General features: G+C 45.8%; 1 protein-coding gene across 1 annotated transcript in view; it reads right to left on the reverse strand.

The window, feature by feature from the left end:
- MAPKAPK2 (MAPK activated protein kinase 2) overlaps nt 1-23,230 on the reverse strand; it is a 246,776-nt gene that overhangs the window by 31,776 nt on the left and 191,770 nt on the right. The window contains exons 2-4 of the mRNA XM_078644565.1: nt 22,852-22,991; nt 1,160-1,224; nt 830-909 (exon numbers count right to left, since the gene is read on the reverse strand). Of these exons, the coding sequence (XP_078500691.1) occupies nt 830-909; nt 1,160-1,224; nt 22,852-22,991 (285 nt within the window). The remainder of the gene's footprint in view (nt 1-829; nt 910-1,159; nt 1,225-22,851; nt 22,992-23,230) is intronic.

A 23,230-nucleotide genomic window follows, 5' to 3' on the forward strand; every position in this document is an offset into this window, starting at 1 on the left:
AACGCAACACACCTCATGTTGCAAGCACATCATCTTGGGGTTATGCGGAGAAATTGACATTTTCTGCTGCACAGATCAGCACTCCAGCACACGTAAAAACCAGTCATCTGCCACTAAACGGGACAGGAAGTGGCGAATGACTAGATCTCAGACACCCCATTCACCACATTACCAAAAGAGGTCAGACACCAGAAGGAAGCCCCACTAAGTGGGTCATTACTTGAAAAAGTAACTGTGAATGGGGGTGGGTGTAGCGGGAGGAGAGTGCCTCAGCAACCATGCTGAGGACTAGAGAGAGAGAGAGTTTAGTCAAACGAAAGATGCAACAGATAGCTGAAAATCCTAGAAGGAGACTTTAAACTGACCATTTGACCAGAGAACACTCATCTCAGTACAGCCTGGGAACTGCAGTGCGCGAGTGTACCTGGAGTATACTCAGTCTCTGACTATGAGGGACCGCCAGAAAACTCTGCAGTATTTGCCTCTGGATATTCCTGGAACTATCCCAGAAGTGTAATGTCATTCAAGGGACGAGATGCAGTATTCACCTCTTCCACCATAAAGCTATACAATGGGGCCTACAAAGTGCCAATACAGTTCTCAAGGGAATGACTCTTCCACCAAACACCAGAGAGCGAGTCAAAAACCTAGCCATTTCGCATCCTAGCCTTGGTAACACTGGAAGGAAGCTAGCCCACAGACGCATTTTATCCATCCATCCATCCAAGATGGCCCAAGAATGATACAGGGGAAAGATGGATTTGCACACTACTGTCCGCCACCCCCTAAAATAAGCCTACCCAGGAAACTACCCGCCTCTAGGGCCTACCTTGACATCTCTGTGTGCGATGTTGATGGAGTGCAAATACTGTATCGCTTCGCCGATGCTCTTCATGATGTCAGATGCCTCTGTAGGGGAGACAGGAGAGCTTGTGAGATATAGGTTTCACCACGACTGAAAAGACAGCGCTTCCGCCTGAATCTTTCTTGTAGAGAGGCTGGCGGAAGCGACCTTAAGTCCACCAGACCAGCAAACCTTATAGCGCAACCCAAAAGATTATAAACCTCTTTCGGTACAAACAAATCACAGTTTGCAGAACTTCCACGTTAGAAAAGCGAGAAGTATTGGGCAGAATCTTAAGGCAATGGTGCACGTTACCTCTTTCTGTGAAGGCCTGGTCACCTCGGTCTTGGATCCGACTGAAAAGCTCCCCGCCATCCAAACTAGTTTAAAGGAAAAACAAGGGAGTGGGGCAGAAAGATGAATCACTTTACAGCACGTTAGGCTGGCACTAAATCAACACACTTTGCAATTACTCATATAAAAAGGTATTTCATTCACCAGTTTGAAAGCACTCATTTTACTGCTCTCTGAAAGATTTATGTTTGTGATGCAGCTCGCACACAGAAGACCTCCCTCTTCCCCCCGTACCCCTCTTCCATCCCTTCAAGCACCCGACTACTACTTGAGGAAAAGGGTACAACCAAAGTGTCAGCCATGTTTAGGTAGAAACTGTGTTCCATCTTGAATGGTATGTGTAATGACAGCGCGCCTCCTGCAGGCACAACATGGTATTATTGGTTGAGAAAATAATTCCGTTCAATAAAATGAAATTTCACTGGCTGCTTAACGCTGCCCCAACAGTAGGGGAGTGGAGACCGAGAGGGAAGGGGAGAGATGGAAGTGGAAAATCACACAGGACTTCTTTCTTAAGATCAAAGGAGTAGAACATCTCATGAAAAGGCAACATTGTTATACGGACCAACCAACAACACCACAGCGAGTTATCCCTGCCAGAATCCAGCCATATGACCCAGTGCTAACAGTATAGTGGCCTAATGAGCTGGCTTATCCCTTTCTTGTAATGGCCTTGACATGTACGTGGTTGCTGTAAATCCATTTCACTGACCGGAAGGGAGGTATATTCAGACTATACCATGTGTGAGAAGTTGGCCTGATATATGATGTTTCCAATTCTGGAACCACCTTGTATCAGTCCAAACAACCCTTATGGTGTCTGGTTGTAAGTCAACCTTATTAGACAAGCTATCCTAGAGGTAGCATGGACTAAGCAGCCTTAAAGGTTTAACTTAAGAGGTCGTGTTAAGCTAGCTGTTTTACCACATACAATCCTGTAATATCAAATGAAAGGACACCACACAAGTATATATTATAAAAATATATGTATTTATTACTAAAAACAATCCCCAGTATTCTTTATGAATAAAGGGGCACAAGCGTTAAATCAAAAGCACAGTATAACATACAAAGTTGCACAATTTTGGATGAGGCCAAGGGGCCACTCAAACCATGTACTAAAAAAATGGTATAAGAGACCATTCGATCAGTGGTTAGGCCTAGGGCCTAGGGAATCGCTGGGAGCAGTCGGGACAAGCAATGCTGAAGTCGGGAAAAGCCCGCGGGATTCGGGTGCAGTGCTGAAAGCACAAGCATGCATCAATGTTAAGTCAATAGTGCGTAAAAGTTACACAAATAGAGTTTAAGGACACTTCCGCTGAACCTAGAGGAACAAAACTTAAGACACAGACCCTAGAGGTGTGTACCAGTGTGGGAACACCGGCGTTGCAATGTTACCTCACCCACAGGAAGTGGGTGCACAGGGTCGAAGTTGAGTCGGGTTTCGTCACGCAGGTTCTTGGTGCTTGAAGCTGAAAGGGCTGCAGGCGAGGTGAAGGAGAAGTGTCCGGTGGAGTCCAAGGGTGGACTCAAGTCGAAAAGTACCTGAAAGCAGAGGGGACAGAGTCTGGGTCACTCAGCAGTGACCAGGGTGGAACCAGGACGGAACCAGGCAATGTCGGGCGCAATCAGGTGGTTGTCGAGGAGCTTCTCTCCGCTGTCACGTGGGCTCTGGGGCATCTACGACGTCCAGGAGCGGGTCACGATCTGTCCCACGCAGGCTCTCGCCGTCGGCGCGGTCGGCTTCAAGATTGGAGCAAACACTTGGCAAAAGCAATCCACGCGAAACCGGGAGATTGCTTCTCACTCGAACCAGGAGGGTCAGAGTGGGGGCTCCTTTTCAGGGGAGCGAGTGCAAATCTGGAGCAACCAGAATCGCAAGTCGAATTTCTAGTTTCGTCGGCACAGGGGCCACAAGCCAGCTGGCAAGTGACCGGACCAACGCGTTGAGCCAGAAGAAGCAGAAGGGCCCCACGCAGCACTCGTCGAGTGTGGAGGGCTGAACTTCGGTGCAAGAGTGGCTCAGGGTTGGGGCTTCGCAAACCCCGTTGTACAGCTTCGAGGGTCACTCGTGGGCTGCACGGTCAGCGTCTCGTGGTCTTTCCAAGATGGCGTGCCCCACGCTTCCGGTCGCCTCCACGGGTCTCAGCTCTGCAGGGGGTCTCAGCTCTGCAGGGACTGTGGATCGGGCTGTTAGAAGGCAGGCAAGCTTGATCTCGTCGATCTCTGTCGCTCGAGTTCCGGCGGGAACTGCAACAAAGCAGACGTCGAGGGCTGGATGGTGCCTGTTTGCACAGGGTGGTCACTCCTTGACCACAAGGGAGATTCTTCAGTCTTCTACGTCGAGTAGGATGTCGAAGGGTCCAGAGTTTCGTTTCTTATGTTTCATCAGGATAATCTGAAGTGCATTGGCACTGCTCCCATTCTTATACCAATCTAGGGGGCTGGATTACCTGCTAGGTCCCCTCCTATGGGTGGGACCCAGGAAGTGGGTGGATACACCCCCTTCCTTTGATCCAGGCCGCACTGGCACGAGGGCTGGAGTGCCCCAGAACCGGTTTGGCCGGATTATGCAAGGGGCAGCCTTGTGCTCCCCATGCAGTGTCTGGTTTCTTTCAAACCTCCCTGCTACAATCCACTATCTCCTGTCTGGGGGGGTGTAACACCTCCCTGCGACAGGAAACCCTTTGTCCAGGCCCCTTGGGCTGAGTTTCGGTCAGCTTCAGGGGGTCAGACTTGTGTCTGTGGCAGAAGCATCCATTTTGTGGATCTGAGGCCCTTTTAGAAATTAACCGCATTTAAGTAAAGTAACATGTCTTACCCCTCTAGAGGGGTGGAATGCTATCCCCGTCGCCAGAACTGGCGAGGGGATAGTATTCCAAATCGTATGACACCTTACACGACATGTTTTGATAAAGCCAAACCAAAGTTGCTATATAACCGCGAGGATTATAATGCACTTAAGAGTATATGGTATGGTATTATCCTGAAACAGCTTAGGGATTTGTTCCCGACGGCTGCAGACAGGCTCAGCTCATGCTAGAGCTCCATCTCACATTAAACCACGCACTCTGCCTCCAGGATTGATGAGGCCTTCCATAGGAGTGACTCACAGGTTTATATGTGTCCAGATATAGGTTTAGATATAGGTATAATATATCTAAGCAAGAGGTGATTACACCACCTTGCCCCAGCTGAGTGATCAGCCAGTTGTGTCAATTTAAGAACCAGCCAGGGGTGGCAAAAGATATGCTGCAGCCCCTGGTAGGCCTTGGTGGCACCTATGCCCTGAGCACCTATAGTGCATGGTACAGGGGCTGACAAGGAGTCCATTTCCAATTTGTGGTGTGTACCTATAGCACATGTATTAATAATTTAGAGAGAGAACAGCAGGCTGGGGGTCTGATTAGCAGGCCCACAGCCTCAGTAGTCTAAAACCAGTGAAGCAAAAAGCAAAAATTTGGGGTGACCATAGGATAGCAGACCCTACTCTCCTACACACCCCCCCCCCCCAAACGCAGGGACATTAAACTAACCATGACCAGATAAGTCTTCATGTTCTAAGTGGAAGTACCTGGAGAGACCATCTGCATTACCATGGTCAGTCCCTGGGCGGTGCTCCACTGTAAAGTCCATCCCCTGTAGGGAAATGGACCACCTGAGCAGTTTGGGGTTTTCACCCTTCATCTGATTGAGCCACAAGAGGGGCTTATGGTCTGTCTGAACTAGGAAGTGAGTTCCAAACAAGTAGGACCTCAACTTCTTCAGGGCCCAAACCACAGCAAAGGCCTCCCTCTCAATGGCTGACCAACGTTTCTCCCTGGGGGTCAGCCTTCTGCTAATAAAAGCAATGGGCTGGTCTTGACCATCTTGATTAAGTTGTGAAGGCACAGCTCCCACCCCCAACTGAGAAGCATCTGTCTGTACAATGAACTGTTTGGAGTAGTCAGGACTCTTCAGGATAGGTGCAGAGAACATGGCCTTCTTCAGGTCATCAAATGCCTTCTGACCGCTAACTGTCCACTGAACCTTTTTTGGCATCTTCTTGGATGTCAAGTCATTTAATGGTGTCACAATGGACCCATAGTTTTTCACAAACTTTCTGTAATACCCAGTCAGGCCCAAGAAGGCTCTGACTTGTGTCTGGGTAACTGGAGGAGCCCAGTCCTGTATGGTCTGGATTTTGCTCTCCAGTGGTTGAACCTGACCTCCACCCACTAGGTGGCCCAGGGACACAACCTTACTCTGCCCTATCTGGCACTTGGTAGCCTTGATAGTCAGGCCTGCCTTCTGCAGGACCTCCAGAACCTTCTTCAGGTGGATCAGGTGATCCTCCCAGGTGGAGATAAAGATAGCAATATCATCTAGATATGCTGCACAAAAGTCATCCAACCCAGCAAGGACTTGATTCACCAACCTTTGGAAGGTGGCAGGTGCATTCTTCAAACCAAAGGGCATCACCACAAACTGATAATGTGCACTGGGGGTAGAGAATGCGGTCTTGGCTTTTGACTCCTCAGCTAGTCTGATTTGCCAGTAGCCAGCTGTCAAATCAAATGTGCTCAGAAACTTGGCAGAAGCCAATCTGTCAATGAGCTCATCTGCTCTTGGAATGGGATGTGCATCTGTCCTAGTGACAGCATTGATACCTCTGTAGTCCACACAAAACCTCATTTCTCTCTTTCCATCTTGGGTATGAGGTTTTGGCACAAGGACTACTGGGCTGGCCCATGGGCTCTCTGATGGCTCAATCACTCCAAGCTCCAACATCTTTTGCACCTCAGCCTTGATACAATCCCTGACATGGTCAGGTTGCCTGTAGATCTTATTCTTGACAGGCAGACTGTCACCAGTGTCCACCTCATGGGTGCACCAGTTAGTCGGACTGGGTGTGAGTGAAAACAAGTGTCTGTGGGCTTGCAAAACCTGTCTGCAGTCCATCTGTTGCTGGTCAGTGAGGCTGCCTGCCAAGGCTACTCCATCAACTGAACCATCATCAGGGTTCTGAGAAAGCAGGTCTGGGAGAGGGTCACTCTCTTCCTCCTGTTCCCCATCTGTGGCCATGAGCAAGCTCATGTCCTCCCTGTCCACAAATGCTTTCAAACGATTCACATGGAGCACCCTGTGGGGGCTCCTAGGGGTTCCAAAGTCAACCAGGTAGGTGACTTCTCCCTTTTTCTCAATGATAGGGTAGGGTCCAGTCCATTTGTCCTGGAGTGCTGCTGGGGCCACTGGCTCCAACACCCACACCTTCTGCCCTGGTTGGAACTCAACCAGAACAGCCTTTTGGTCATGCCAAGCTTTCTGTAATTCTTGACTGGCCTCCAGGTTTTTGGATGCTCTCTCCATATACTCAGCCATCCTGGAGCGGAGACCAAGTACATAGTCCACTACATCTAGCTTAGGCTTTTTGAGAGGTAACTCCCATCCTTCCTTCACCAAACATAGTGGACCCCTCACAGGGTGGCCAAACAAAAGTTCAAAAGGGCTGTAGCAACCCCCTTCTGTGGGACCTCTCTGTAAGCAAAGAGCAAGCAGGGTAAAATAATGTCCCATTTCCGCCTAAGCTTCTCTGGTAATCCTTTTATCATTCCCTTGAGGGTCTTGTTGAATCTCTCCACAAGCCCATTGCACTGTGGGTGATAGGGTGTGGTAAACTTGTAGTTTACTCCACATTCCTTCCACATTGCTTTCAAATAGCTAGATATGAAGTTAGTACCTCTGTCTGATAATACCTCCTTTGGGAAGCCCACTCTTGAGAAAACTGCTAACAGGGCTTTTGCCACCCCAGGTGCTGTGGTGGTCCTCAGGGGAATAGCTTCTGGATACCTGGTGGCATGATCCACTACCACCAGTATAAATCTGTGCCCAGATGCTGTTTGAGGATCCATGGGACCCACAATATCTATTCCAACTCTTTCAAAGGGTACCCCACCACAGGTAGTGGTATGAGGGGGGGCCTTTGTTGTGCCACCTGACTTACCACTGGCTTGGCAAGTGACACAGGAGCGACAAAACTCCTTGACATTTTCTGACATATGAGGCCAGTGAAAGTGTGAAACAAGCCTGTCCCACGTTTTATTCTGGCCTAAGTGTCCTGCAAGGGGAATATCATGGGCCAAGGTGAGAAGGAAACCCCTAAACTTCAGAGGTATAACCAACCTCCTGGTTGTGCCAGGCTTGGGGTCTCTAGCCTCTGAGTTAAGGAGTCCATCATCCCAATACACAGTATGGGTACCTTGGGCATTCCCTGCAGCCTCAGCAGCAGCCTGCTGTCTGAGGGGTTCAAGTGAAGGGCAAACTAATTGAGCCTGCCTCAGGTCTGGCCTGGAGGGTCCCCCTGTCCCCAGAAACTCAACCTGGTCAGGTTCAAGTTCCTCAGAGACAGTCTCCTCTTGGACTGCAGAATCGGTTTCCTGTGAAATCTGATCCTCAACCTGGGGCAAGGTGGAAGGCTCAGCCTTTCCTCTCTTGCTTCTCCTCTTGGGTTGTGGTTGGTCTATTGTTCCAAGATCCACCACTGGTTCAGGAAGGCACTTCTTAGCCTGAGTCCTTGTCACTGCAAGGACATGTGCTGAAATCCCTAGCATTTCTGCATGAGTCCTGTACTCCACTTCTGACCAAACTGAGCTTTCAAGATCATTGCCTAACAGACAGTCTACTGGGAGGTCTGCACTCACAACAACTTTCTTTAGGCCATCTACCCCTCCCCAGGAGAAGTTCACAACTGCCACACTATGGGAAGTAGTGGAGTTGCTTGCATTGGTCACTAGGTAACTTTCACCTAGTACAATCTGTCCAGGGTCCACAAAGTCAGGTATCACCATTGTGACACTGGCACATGTGTCCCTGTAGGCCTGAGCCAGTTTCTCATTGATTAAAGGAGTCTGCCTATATTTGCCCAGGTTACTGGGACTCACTGTAGTGGACAAAGCTAAGTCCACATCATATAGGAGAACTGCCTGAGTAGGGATTCTGACTAGGCCAGATCCTACTTCAGTACCCAGTGTTAACCCTACTACACCCTTTGGCTGTGTTCCACCACTGCTTACTGAACTAGGGGGGTGCAGGTGCTTTAGGAGCTGCAGTGGTGGGGACTGGATTTTTCTTGGTGCATTCACTGCCCCAGTGTGAAACTGATTTGCAGGTATTACACCAAGGTTTCTTTGGGCCATCATTCTTCTTTTTCTTGTTTCCATTTTGGGAACCACCCTCCTTATTACTATTTTGGGGGCCTGAAGACTTCTGGTCTTTTACTTTATCTTTCTGATTCCCACCCTTCTGGTCTGTTTTCTTCTGGTCACCACCTTGGTTCTGGGGTTTCTGCTTAATCCTTGTTCTGACCCATTTGTCTGCCTTCTTTCCCAATTCTTGGGGAGAGGTCAGATCAGAGTCAATAAGGTATTGATGCAACAGCTGGTTTGTACAGCTATTAAGGATCTGTTCTCTCATGATAAGATTGTACAATCCTGTATAGTCTGAAACTTTACTTCCCTGCAACCAACCCTCCAGAGCCTTAGTGGCACACTCAACAAAATCAGTCCAGTCTTGAGTCTGTGCTTTTTGGGTGTCTCTGAACAACAACCTGTATTGCTCAGTGGTTAGGCCAAACCCTTCAATAAGAGCACTCTTCAAGACAGAGTAGTTTTTGGCATCCTCAGGTCTAACTGTGAGGAGCCTGTCCCTCCCTTTCTCTGAAAAGGAGTACCATAAAATTGCAGCCCACTGATCCTGAGTAACCTGTTGTACCATGCAGGCTCTCTCAAGAGCAGTCATCCATTTGTGGTTGTCATCCCCTTCCTTGTAGGGGGCCACAATTTGTGTCAGGTTTCTATTATCATAGCTCCTGTCTTTTTCTCTAGGAATATTGCTGCCACCAGTGGCATCTAAGCCACACAACTTCTGTTCTCTTGCCAAGGCAAGTCTAGCTTGAGCCAGGGCTACCTCCTCCCTCTCTATTTGGAGTTTGACAGCTCTCATCCTGGCCTTATGCTCTATCTTCTGAGAGGCAGTCATACCTCTCTGAGATTCTCTTGAGGCACTAGAAATATGAGAGTTTCCTGATGGAGATCTCACTCTTCTGTTGCCTGGGAGAATGATCTGGTGGGATCTGGGGAAGTGCTGGCCCTCTCCATTTCCCAGTAGGTTTAAGTTGGCCTGGTTAAGCCTGGCAACTACAACCTGGTTAACCCCCTGATCCTGATCTTCAGGGTCCTCTACCGCTGAGTCCTCCTCTTCTTCTACCTCCTCATCTTCCTCCTCTGGGGTGGTCTCAGTGGCTGGGGGGTTCACTCCATCTCCTGATTCTAAGGGAACTGCATTTGCCTTTTCTAAGTCATCCTGTTCTAGAATGGCTATCAGGGAAGGACTGGTGGGACTTCTGCCCCTTTTTAACCCTCTTGAGATGCATAAGGCAACCAAGTCTTTGTGGGTTAGTTTGTCATAGCTGGAAGTTGCCTGGGTAAGGTCAATTGTCACAGGAACAGACCCTGAGGCTTTTCCTGTGTCACACATGACTCTAGTGTGGTGTAAGTGATGCACCTACCTACACTAAGTGTTTCCCTACTGTACCTTGCTAGTGAGTTGTAGTCAGGGTGTGCTAATCCCTTTAATCTACAACTACTAAGTTCAGTAGAACTTAAATATGCTAAGCTTTTGATTTATATGTACCTAAAGGTACTTGATGTGATCTTTCAATTTGATAAAAAGATTGCAATGGTAAAACAAACAGCAAGCTCAAATCCGCACCGCTGCTCACCAATGTGAGAAGTTGGCCTGATATATGATGTTTCCAATTCTGGAACCACCTTGTATCAGTCCAAACAACCGTTATGGTGTCTGGTTGTAAGTCAACCTTATTAGACAAGCTATCCTAGGGGTAGCATGGACTAAGCAGCCTTAAAGGCTTAACTTAAGAGGTCGTGTTAAGCGAGCTGTTTTACCACATACAATCCTGTAATATCAAATGAAAGGACACCACACAAGTATATATTATAAAAATATATGTATTTATTACTAAAAACAATCCCCAGTATTCTTTATGAATAAAGGGGCACAAGCGTTAAATCAAAAGCACAGTATAACATACAAAGTTGCACAATTTTGGATGAGGCCAAGGGGCCACTCAAACCATGTACTAAAAAAATGGTATAAGAGAGACCATTCGATCAGTGGTTAGGCCTAGGGCATCGCTGGGAGCAGTCCGGACAAGCAATGCTGAAGTCGGGAAAAGCCCGCGGGATTCGGGTGCAGTGCTGAAAGCACAAGCATGCATCAATGTTAAGTCAATGGTGCGTAAAAGTTACACAAATAGAGTTTAAGGACACTTCCGCTGAACCTAGAGGAACAAAACTTAAGACACAGACCCTAGAGGTGTGTACCAGTGTGGGAACACCGGCATTGCAATGTTACCTCAACCACAGGAAGTGGGTGCACAGGGTCGAAGTTGAGTCGGGTTTCGTCACGCAGGTTCTTGGTGCTTGAAGCTGAAAGGGCTGCAGGCGAGGTGAAGGAGAAGTGTCCGGTGGAGTCCAAGGGTGGACTCAAGTCGAAAAGTACCTGAAAGCAGAGGGGACAGAGTCTGGGTCACTCAGCAGTGACCAGGGTGGAACCAGGAACGAACCAGGCAATGTCGGGCGCAATCAGATGGTTGTCGAGGAGCTTCTCTCCGCTGTCACGTGGGCTCTGGGGCATCTACGACGTCCAGGAGCGGGTCACGATCTGTCCCACGCAGGTTCTCGCCGTCGGCGCCGTCTGCTTCAAGATTGGAGCAAACACTTGTCAAAAGCAATCCAGGCGAAACCGGGAGATTGCTTCTCACTCGATCCAGGAGGGTCAGAGTGGGGGCTCCTTTTCAGGGGAGCGAGTGCAAATCTGGAGCAACCAGAATCGCAAGTCGAATTTCAAGTTTTGTCGGCACAGGGGCCACAAGCCAGCTGGCAAGTGACCGGACCAACGCGTTGAGCCAAAAGAAGCAGAAGGGCCCCACGCAGCACTCGTCGAGTGTGGAGGACTGAACTTCGGTGCAAGAGTGGCTCAGGGTTGGGGCTTCTCAAACCCCGTTGTACAGCTTCGAGGGTCACTCGTGGGCTGCACGGTCAGCGTCTCGTGGTCTTTCCAAGATGGCGTGCCCCCACGCTTCCGGTCGCCTCCACAGGTCTCAGCTCTGCAGGGACTGTGGATCGGGCTGTTAGAAGGCAGGCAAGCTTGATCTCGATCTCTGTCGCTCGAGTTCCGGCGGGAACTGCAACAAAGCAGACGTCGAGGGCTGGATGGTGCCTGTTTGCACAGGGTGGTCACTCCTTGACCACAAGGGAGATTCTTCAGTCTTCTACGTCGAGTAGGATGTCGAAGGGTCCAGAGTTTTGTTTCTTATGTTTCATCAGGATAATCTGAAGTGCATTGGCACTGCTCCCATTCTTATACCAATCTAGGGGGCTGGATTACCTGCTAGGTCCCCTCCTATGGGTGGGACCCAGGAAGTGGGTGGATACACTCCCTTCCTTTGATCCAGGCCGCATTGGCACGAGGGCTGGAGTGCCCCAGAACCGGTTTGGCCGGATTATGCAAGGGGCAGCCTTGTGCTCCCCATGCAGTGTCTGGTTTCTTTCAAACCTCCCTGCTACAATCCACTATCTCCTGTCTGGGGGGGTGTAACACCTCCCTGCGACAGGAAACCCTTTGTCCAGGCCCCTTGGGCTGAGATTCGGTCAGCTTCAGGGGGTCAGACTTGTGTCTGTGGCAGAAGCATCCATTTTGTGGATCTGAGGCCCTTTTAGAAATTAACCGCATTTAAGTAAAGTAACATGTCTTACCCCTCTAGAGGGGTGGAATGCTATCCCCGTCGCCAGAACTGGCGAGGGGATAGTATTCCAAATCGTATGACACCTTACACGACATGTTTTGATAAAGCCAAACCAAAGTTGCTATATAACCGCGAGGATTATAATGCACTTAAGAGTATATGGTATGGCATTATCCTGAAACAGCTTAGGGATTTGTTCCCGACGGCTGCAGACAGGCTCAGCTCATGCTAGAGCTCCATCTCACATTAAACCACGCACTCTGCCTCCAGGATTGATGAGGCCTTCCATAGGAGTGACTCACAGGTTTATATGTGTCCAGATATAGGTTTAGATATAGGTATACTATATCTAAGCAAGAGGTGATTACACCACCTTGCCCCAGCTGAGTGATCAGCCAGTTGTGTCCATTTAAGAACCAGCCAGGGGTGGCAAAAGATATGCTGCAGCCCCTGGTAGGCCTTGGTGGCACCTATGCCCTGAGCACCTATAGTGCATGGTACAGGGGCTGACAAGGAGTCCATTTCCAATTTGTGGTATGTACCTATAGCACATGTATTAATAATTTAGAGAGAGAACAGCAGGCTGGGGGTCTGATTAGCAGGCCCACAGCCTCAGTAGTCTAAAACCAGTGAAGCAAAAAGCATAAATTTGGGGTGACCATAGGATAGCAGACTCTACTCTCCTACACCATGTTTATGTCTAGACTCAACAGTGACCCACCAAATACCAAGAAGTAGCAAGAAGGAATAGATTTAATAAAGGATTCCTGAATTTGAATCCTTACATGCAATGATGTCTGCATTCTGATTGATGGCATGATGCTTCTAGCCAGTCGGGTAGCTCATTGGGTTGAGTGCCTGCAGCAAGCATGTGTGTGTGTGTGTGTGTGTGTGTGTGTGTGTGTGTGTGTGTAACATGCAAGTCACAAGTATGAATTGCACTAAGGCAGACAGACACTACCTCCTGTTCTTCAGGGGTGAACAAAATAAGTATCCTGATCTTACTAGGTAATTTTGACAGCACTAGTTTGACACATTTCTTATTGTGTTTTTCTCTCTATCAAATGGTAAGTTTAATTTGGGATGGCTTGTTCGTGTATGCCTGTGGTTACACAAAGGAGCACGGGACATAAGTGTCGGGCGCTTGGGTGCTGCTTCTGCCCGGGTAACTTACCATCTGGCCTTGCAATGCTGAAACACATTGACACTGACCAAGATCATTTGGTTTTGAAATGTTTTTTTTCCCATAGGCTACAAGAGGGTGGTAATGGTCCTGTTTGATTAGTCCCACTGGATCCTTTAACTAGATCACTTTTCGATCATATTGCTCGTATCACCCAATCCATACCCTCCTATTTTCCAACACACACAGAGCTGTAAGTAACCGACCAATGAAAGCAAAACTTAGAGAGGCAATCCAGTTGATAGCCACACATTTAAAAACCGTTCTCCTTTATTTATCTCAAGCTCCCCATCCCAACTACAGTTCTTGGAATCTCATTTTCCGAGTTGTAACAGTACAACATAGAGATGGACAAGCCACTGAAGGCTAGAGCCAGGTTCGAACCAAATGCTGGGCTCGGCTCAAGGCCCTCATGGACCTCGCAGCCCAAAACAAGGTGGGCTTTCATGTGACTTCTACTTGCCACATGCTCTCTACCCTTGTGTTGCAAGAAATAAAAACTAATCAGACTTTTTTTTAAACCACAATTTTTATTGGTACCAGTGTATATACATACGTAAACTTGCATGAATATTGTAGAGGGTGAGAATTTTAGCTTTACAGAGCGGTTGGTTTTGTTGTGCCTTTTTTTGTGGGTATTTGTACATATATAGCGTCAACAAATACCTTGGATGGCAATATTGTTTTTTAACCGTAACTTGAACAAACACTCATAAGTGTAGAGGGATAACCAATTATAAACAGTGACGTCTAACCTCAAACATAGTGGCTAAGAGTATAGGGCCTGCATCTGAGCGATAAATCTTTGATGTTTAAAATGCAAGTAAGAAGTAGCCATCTTTAAATGGCATTGCCTGAAACCGGAAAACCTAGCATCAATCTAGACTTCCCCCGCTTGTCCAAAGTATATGAACATAGGCAACCTAGGATCAGTCCCGACTTCCCTGAATGACCAAATTGTGTGACCCTAGGCAAATACTTTAGTTCACAAAGCCTTCTTTTCCTTCGTTAACACTTATGACAGCACCTTTAAATATGTGCAATATACAAAAATGTCTGGTCTTTGGATTAATGTGCTATAATGTTGCTCTATTTATAAAAAAGAAACCAGCACACATATGGAGTACGGATAACAATGTACTAGGCTCTTAGTTCACTAAGGACATTGTCATCCAGGCTGGGAGTAGGAATGTTTCTAATTTCATGTTTAACAAGCATTGGCATAGCCAATAGGTCTCGCCTTTGGGACCTTATAAGTGTTTATCCATGCAGCATACAATCCTGCTTGCTACAACATCTACTGTTACTTCACATGTCACTGGTGAACAGCCACACACACCCAAGGATGAGCTTTCATGCTACTTAATTCCTCTGTGTGTGTTAGTGCATGTTAAGATTTGCACCTTCACCCATTATTCCTCACTATATGCAAGGAAGTTCTGCTGTCTGCAGCACTGTAACGAGCAGGGATACTGGAGAGCTTAGAGGCTGTACAGTGGCACTCACTCTGTGCAGGAAGCTGGGCAGTGAGACAGGAGTTGAAGCTACACTACTGCAGCTCCATGGATCTATTACTCTGTTTATATTTACCCTTTGGTGGCCTCAAATCAGTGATCCACATTCTAATATAAAGATCTTATTAATCATTTGATGCTGGCTGAGCAGGGTGTGGGAGGTGGAGGAGTGCTAGCAGAGATGGTGGAAGCTCAAGGGCGGGTGCTCCTTTTGGCTGATGAATAGCTCCCCCCAATGCTTGCAGCAGTAAAGTTCTACACAGGGCAGTGGTTGCGGGGAGAGCTGGGCAGCAGAGGGCAGCTGCAGGGGATGCTGGGCACTGTATGTTGACTAAGTGACATGTTGAACATCAGAGAAGCAGCTGGGCACTCTGAATAGATAGAGAGGCCTGTGAAGAATGAAGCTAGCCCTGGTGCTAGCCATAACCTGAGCATCTCAGCGTCCACTTTCTAGGGATGCTGGGGGTGGGGGCTCTGCATGTTAAATGAGTCGCAGAAAGGCCGGAGCACCTTCTGAATGGAGGGAGAGTAACCCCTCTCCGGTGGCATACGGGGTGGCTTTTGTACCTGTGTAACTCAATCCCCTCGCAATATAGATGCTAAAATCACAGCCGGCACTTCCACAGTTACTCACAGGTAATGAATCCCATGCAAAAGGACTTTCCTCCCTGAGCAACAAATAAGGTAAATGATATAAGTATTCATTCAATAATAGACATATTTTAAGACTCAGGTACAGCTGGTGAATAAACAAGGTCAGTACAAGTAAAAAAGTTTTTAAAGTAAGAATCTCGCTTAATTAGTCCATGCTTGGTGTTGTCCAAAAGTAAGAATCTTCCAATAAATCTTGTCCAAGATGGTCATTTATTTCAAATCAAGTGTCAACAAAGTCAAAGGTGCACTACATCCAATCCGTAGCAAAGCAGCCAACACGTGTTTCGTCATGCACCAGTCTGTGCAAATGACTTCATCAGGGCAGCAGTTCCAAAAGAACATACATTTAATTATAATACATCTTCCAAAAGAATTTTAACAAAACGGTGAAAACATCTTAAAAAAGTCAAGCTTCCATTAGTCCAATAGTTTCGAGTATGAAATAAGTAAAGGAATGCAGAACAACACCACTAAAGTGTTATAACGGTAGTAGTGAAAAATACAGCAAGTCACCAGGGTCTGAGATCCACCGCAGTGCACAAATTCACCAAAGAATAAAATATAATAAATATAGTTATATTTCACCTTCTGAAACTATTAATTTTGAAGTCCCAAAATTCTACTTGCCAATATGACGTTAGGCTTGTACACTGAAAAATATTTATGATAACCAAAGCAGGTATATCAAAAATTAAATCAAAGCGTATCAGCCTTCTAGCAAAGTCAATACAAGATACTAGACATTGATCAGTAATATATGGCTCAACGTGACACCCCACCTGAGTTCATAATCAAGTATCACTACCCCTTAAAAAGACACCAGTAATTCGGCTTCAAAAAGTATAGGTGACTCAATATCCCTTACTATAATGCTCACCCGAATTCTTCAGTTATTCCTCACTCCATAATATTGACTAAATCATAAATATTTAATTTCCAAAAGGTAACCTGAAAATAGAAACAGGGGGTAAATATACACCCCAGAACGAATATACTCCACTATCAACAGCAACCCTATATTGCTCACCTATAATTCGAGGTCAGCAACAAGAAAACTCAATATCGATCCAATAACTCCTATCCGTCAGTCCTGTATGCAAAAATAGGAATAACGTGTATATCCTAAATACATCCATTAACATTCAAACCCCATAAGCCCCATTCCGTGTTCAAAATCTCACAGGAAATTGTCCGTAATCAATAGTACCGTTTACGTAGCCTGAAAAAATAATAAATCAATATAAACTACCGGTCATAGATACTAGTTGTAGAGCATAAATAAATCCCATAAAGAGCTAATCGCAAAATATCAACTGTTTGCACCGTATCAGTCTCTAACTGTATTACATGGCGTGCTCCCCGTGCGCCATTACAGAAGCTGTTTATAAAGTCGAAAACAAAATAGGCGCCATCTTGAAACGGTAAAAAGAACCCACTAATACAGGAAAGAAACGTATTACCTAGGCAATCAGTTCTCCCAATAGTATTTGTACCTACTTATGCATTATCTAATGCAATAGTATAAATTATAATGAATTATTAATTTCGTCGATCAACGAGCAATTTTCAGTCCGTAATAAAGTACATCATCACTTTCTATTAGTAATGTACGTCCTACCGTCGGCTTACAGGAGACGCTAAAATAATATTAGTTCCCTTTATCTGAGTCTGATTCATCCTCAAATAAATATAATGTGCGTAAGAGTTACATTATATATGTTAGAATAAGTTTGAAAAATACACTCAGACATAATGGCCAAAGCCAGTGGTTCCCAAACTTTTTTGACCTGCGGCTCCCTGTACCTATTGGCCTTTGGCCGTGGCTCCCCATTATGTCACTTTTTTTTCGGGTGGGGGGATGTAAGCCCGGACTTAGAAGTACTTTAATTTCTCTTCATGAAAATAATTGGGATGAAGCCGATAAACATATTCTAATTATATTTGTATCAAAATTAAAATGAAAGCAGTCGTTTAATAATAAACTTTAAGTGTTAAGTGACTAAGTGCAGAGAAACATTCCTGCGTCTTCAGGTGCCTGTGTTAATCTCACTTTGCCTGTTCCGTGATCTTCGGGACCTCCTTTTCCCTCCATCTGTTTTGGGGCATCTCTCTGTTTGTACATATGTGTTGGTATTTTTGGAGCAGAGACCTAGTTGGAGTGAGATGTGTTCAAGAGTAGACGCTGACAGGGAGGGCTTTCTTAATTCCCCCACGACAGTCTCTTTTTAATTCAGATGTTCTGGATCAAGTGAAACAAACGATGTATATTTTAGTAGACACTGCAAATTGACATTCACCTCTGGGGTCAGGTCAAGCTGTGCACTCCCTTAAGTACTGCCTGGTACAAGCTGTACATACAGTCCGCACGGGCCCCAAACCCTTTAAATATGAATATTTACAAATATATTGTTTTTTAGATAAAAATGCAGCATTCAAACACTAAGGAGCGCAGAAATGAATAATGTATATTTCCCTTTCATCTGATGTTGTCCATTAAGAAAAAAATGGTGTTTTGGGGAGGCTTTTGTTTCTGTAAACAACAAACAGTAAAATGAATTGCTACAATTCTTTGGTGTGCCTGTAGCAGTTTTGTGTGTGTTTAAAAAAAAAAATGTAATTCCATCATATAAAATAATAAAATTCATATGCAAGACATTAACAATAACAGGACTACAGCAGTCACTTGCACACATATTTCTAGAAATCTCGGAGGAGGGTCTCTTTCTGTTGAGTCCTGGCTATCTCTTAGGGTGCTTCCCAAACCACAAATAAATTGAGTTATCTCCCCCCCCCCCCCCATTCTGGCTTCCCCCTTCCCTTTCAAAGCGCTAACAGCCAGGCCAGAGTTCAGGTCCCCATTAATGTTTCCCACTAAAGATGAACCATCATAATGTGTAGAGCCCTTGACATGCGCTCCCCTTGTGATCATCCTTACAAAGCCTTGTTGAAAATCAAAGCCCCTCCCAGACCAGTGAAGCAACCCCCTCAATATGTTTTTGCTACTGGATGAGCCAGCCTGGCCGCCTGGGACTGCTTTCGTTTCATCTTACTGCGGTGCCACACCTGGATAAACACAGGCTTATTTTTAATCACACAACAAAACCTCGTTCGAAATTAAAGGTTTTTTATATAAACATAAAAGCCACACTTCTGCTCTAGGACAGCCTCTGTGAACATTAAGATTCTGGCTGTAGGTTTATTTCTATAGCGTTATAAAAATGTGCCCCACCCCGAAGTACTGCATCTTTTTTTAAACAATTTTACTTGGAATAAAAATGAGTAACGATAGCAAATGCTTCTCCTGATTTAAACCACGGTCATAAAAAAACGACAACTCTCTGTCCCAAATGGGTTATTCGGCGCCACAAAGAATCTACAAACGTTCCACATTGCTAAAATATTAATCCGAACCTGCTACCTTTTCCACTTTCCCAAGCTGTGTGGCGCCCCTGGCTACTTCTAACGGCGCACCAGGGCGCCGCGGCGCACAGTTTGGGAACCACTGGCCAAAGCGATGACATCACTCACCTACGAAACGCAAGCAGCCCGGGCTGAGCGTGAGAGGGCGGGGGCTGCCGGCGCATGCGCGCTCCGAGCCCCGGCGCCAAAGCGGACTGCGGCATCTGAAGTCCCGGGTCCCAGGAGGGGGCCCGGGTGAAGACCAGCGCTGCGGAGGGAGATCGAGGATCGAGACTGACCCCCTGGCTGACGAGAGACAGAGACACGGAACACACTAAAAGAGCCCGGTGAGTTGGGGGGAGGGGGATGTGTGTGCGTGCGTCTGTCTGTGTGTGTGTGTGTGTGTGTGTGTGTGTGTTGTGTGTGCCTGCCTGTGCCTGCGTGTGTGCCTGCCTGTTCCTGCGTGTGTGCCTGCCTGTGCCTGCGTGCGTGCCTGCCTGTGCCTGCGTGTGTGCCTGCCTGTGTGTGTGTGTCCCTGCCTGTGCCTGCGTGTGCATGTGTGCATGTGTTGTGAACAGCCGGCCGGGATCGGAGCGCGTGACCTGATCCGATCCCGGCCGGCTGCGTGCTCGTGACAGTCTGTTGTCTCTGCCTAGTCCTTGAACGGGAAAATGGCTGAAATGATTGCAATAGATCGCTTTGCGACAGCAGGGGCTTTCGCCCCTGCATCGCAGGCGCGACCTAAAAATGAGCACTTAGAATAAATAAATCAAGAATTTGTACAGCACATGAGGGTCTCAAGGTGCTGAATTATAGGCACGGGTAGATTAAGTGATTTGCCCAAATTCACAAGATGTTGATGCGGACGCTGAGACTCCAACCTGGTTCCACCAGATCCGAAGTCTGCAGCACAGGCTGTTAAACCACATCCTCGCTCTAACAAGCTGAAGTGCTAATGTGAAATTTCTTCTGTGTGTTAAAAAGTACACTTTTATTAATTTTGAAGCGCATTTATGTACTTTTACACAATAGTTAAACTCAAGATAACAGGAAGGTAAATTTAGCACATGTTGAACACTCCAAGTGCTCTCTAAATGGATGGTTACCCTACCATTCAACAATAATGTAATTTTAACGACAAAAATGTATAAGACGCCCATTATGGTACAGCAGCAACTTCCAAACTAAAGATTTTTAGTTTTTTTATTTATTACCATAGACAAACTATAAAATACACACTTTCCATTTAAGTTCATACTGTCTCATGGTTAAGTTATAGATATTTCATGCTGCTTGAATTTCATACATTGATTATTCATTAAATAAGTGAAAATATAAACACAGTAATTGTTTATCAAACCATTGAGGAGATATAGAAAAATAAAATTTGTATAAGTTGATGAAAATATTGAATTGTGGTACAGCCAACTGATGTTTCGCAACCGCTGTCGCTTTTTCAAGGCTCAAAACCTGGATGAGTTAATACTTTGTTTAGCATTATTATCCATTTTTTTATCAATACATTTGATTCTCTGTGAAAACTATATTAAAATATGTACTCAAGGAAACATATATTGAATTAAAATCAGTGCTAACGCGTATTGGCCAAGCCAGTATGTCTGGCTTGTTTCAGGTGAAGGTTTGGTGTGATGTGTAGATACACTAATAGAGCAACGCACACTGTGGTACCCAAATAGGGGTCAGATGGCACACTGCCAAGGAGAGGATTCTAGTTCACTCGTTATAGGCCACAACTGTTCTAAGGGATTCCAACTTCTACTGCTTTGGCAACACCCCATGTTGACACCGCCCCATATCTTTTCATTCCAGTTATATATGTTGTTCTCTGTGAGAAATGCAGTAAGTTTAGGAATGACGTGGTTGGTCCGTATAACATGGTTTCAAAAGGCTCATTCCTGAAAGCTACTACTGTTGGAAAGGCACTAATGCCTGACACGAGAAGTTACACGTTCTTTGGGGGGATTCAATACCCAGAAACATGCTGCACTAATGGCCATATATCAAGCAGATAAAGAGGCCATCCTTGCCCCTACCCGGGAAGGTAATACAGCCATAATTAGGGTGCATTGAGCCCTCCCACCCCTTTGTGCCACAGCACCAATGATAGCTGCTGTCCTTGTGTGCTTCATTGGATATGGACACTCAATTCCCACCTGCAAGTCTCGCTTTATACACTTTAACCGATAGCACACAAAGGAAAATGCACTGGTACAGTAGACTTTCCTCATTCCTGTGTGTCCCTTGCAGTTAAAAAAATAATTTGAAATTCCAACTCTGTAGATCAGATGCACAAAAAGCCAAACGTAAATCGAAATTCCTCGTCATAAGTTGCACTTGAGGCATGAATCAGATAGGTTTTTGCACATGCGTCTCTAACCACTGCATACCTTTGTGGATTTTAACTGTTTGAACTCCGCTATACATTTTTATGGAAAAGAATATAGTTTATAATTTTTGTACAGATGTCCGTAACTTAAATCTTGTGCTTGCCAAAGAAAACTCTTAAAATGATCAAAAACAAGGCATAATGGATCGTAAATGTCCCCAGAACACAAAAACGGCATTATAGGTCCATATTACACATGCTCCCAGTTATGCATTTTTTTTTTTACTACTTGTTTGTTTGCTTTTTCACAGTAAATACCCAGTTATCTTCAAATGCAACTAACAATGGGCATCGACTTCAATTGTAATATTTAGGTTCAGTTTACCTTTCATGAATAAATGGTTGATAAAAAAAAGGCCCACATCAAGGGGCAGTGGATATATATATGGGAATCTTTATCGGCAGCGTTTAATCCAGAATTAAGGATTCTCCACATTGGCCACACAAACTGACAAATTTGCAGATGTCACAAAATAGTTTCTAGCTCGATTTATAAAAGACCGAGCGAAACTGCTGCATAGTTTGCATTTTTGGGTTGAACACTTAAATAACCTGGTCACAAAATGTGGCCCTCCTTGTTGCATAATCCTAGTAACCATGACAACTGAAAATGTCTTCATGGCAGCTTTGGGGGCTGTTATGATGATGTAGTCTATAGGGAAGACAAATATTTTACCGATTTCAGACTTGCCTCAGAAATATGGGTTTATACCCCTGCGTTTTGGGCAATAAAAGCACCCAAACCTGTAATATTACTTGAACACGCCAAAGTGTAACTTGGGGTGCAGTCCATAGAGTGACAGATGTGGATCTCAAAAGTCAATGACTATACCTAGAACCGACAGTACAATAAAACAAGCATTTGCAGAGCAATAGGTTTCGCATTGGCGAGAGTTTAAGCTAATGACATTGTAAATGACCATGCCTTTTATTTATCTGTTTTGATAATTAACACATAAATAAAAGGCATTGTCATTTACAATGCCAATAGCTAAAACTCTTGTAAATGCAAGACCTATTTAATTTCAAATAAGCGCCTGCCATTGTTCCGGGCTGCTTGGAAAGTGAAAGCGCGGATGGTGCTCTGAATCTTGCAGGAAAGCATGTCGTTCCTGCAGTAGGAGAAACTCATTAAAAAAAATAGGGCTTAAAGACTAAATAAGAACTAGCGTGTAACAGAAGTAAAAGGGCCAATCCTCATGGGAGGTTACAAATGAAGACAGGCGGTATTAAGGAGGGACTATCATACCTATTAATTAATCCGAAGCCAGCATTTACAAGGGACATAGACACAAGGCAATGACAAATATGGGAGGAGAGTGGGTGGGGCTTCAAGTCTATACTCTTATACAGCATGCCTCGCAGAGCAGCACATGTGCTGCCCAGGCTCGACCTAAAAAAGTGGCAAAATACAAATGCATGCTGTTACTAGCCTGTGGAGCAATACCTTAACTATACAGAGCCAGCTATAAAACTTGGTCTGCTCTAAAGAACAATGTTTAAACTGCTCATCCCTACCTGGAGTGCAGTCTTCTTTCCCTTTCAATTATATGTGCATGTTCATGTACATGCTCCAACATCACTCTCTTACCAGCCCTGTGCTGCAAGACCTCTTCCTGTTCTCACATCACAATAGACACCTAGATACCTGCTCGTGTCCACACTCCATTACCCAGCTCTGAGTGAGCTTACCATTCCATGATGATCAGAAGGCACTTGCGGCCCTGGTAGAGGTTTTCGTAGACGTCGTGGATTTTCACGATGTGCGCACACTGTGATGCCCTCCAGTGCAGCTCAACCTCCCTGCGCGCTTTAGGGCAGTCCTGCAGCATCTGAAGAGAGAAATGACAGTGTCTCAAGAAACCGCCACATTGGCCATAGCCAGCGTCAACAGGTCAGCAAACTCCAGAGGCAATTTATTTTCAATGTAATTCAATTTATCAAGACCAAGAAAAAGATGTATAGAATTGACCACACACAGAGGACATTTTCCTTCTGTACCATTAGTGTTTTCCTAAATGTACCCATCACTGCTTTCCAAGCACCTATAAACATGAGGTGACGCAAATGA

The sequence above is a fragment of the Lissotriton helveticus genome, chromosome 5_1, assembly GCF_964261635.1.
Source record: "Lissotriton helveticus chromosome 5_1, aLisHel1.1, whole genome shotgun sequence".
NCBI lineage: Eukaryota > Metazoa > Chordata > Amphibia > Caudata > Salamandridae > Lissotriton > Lissotriton helveticus.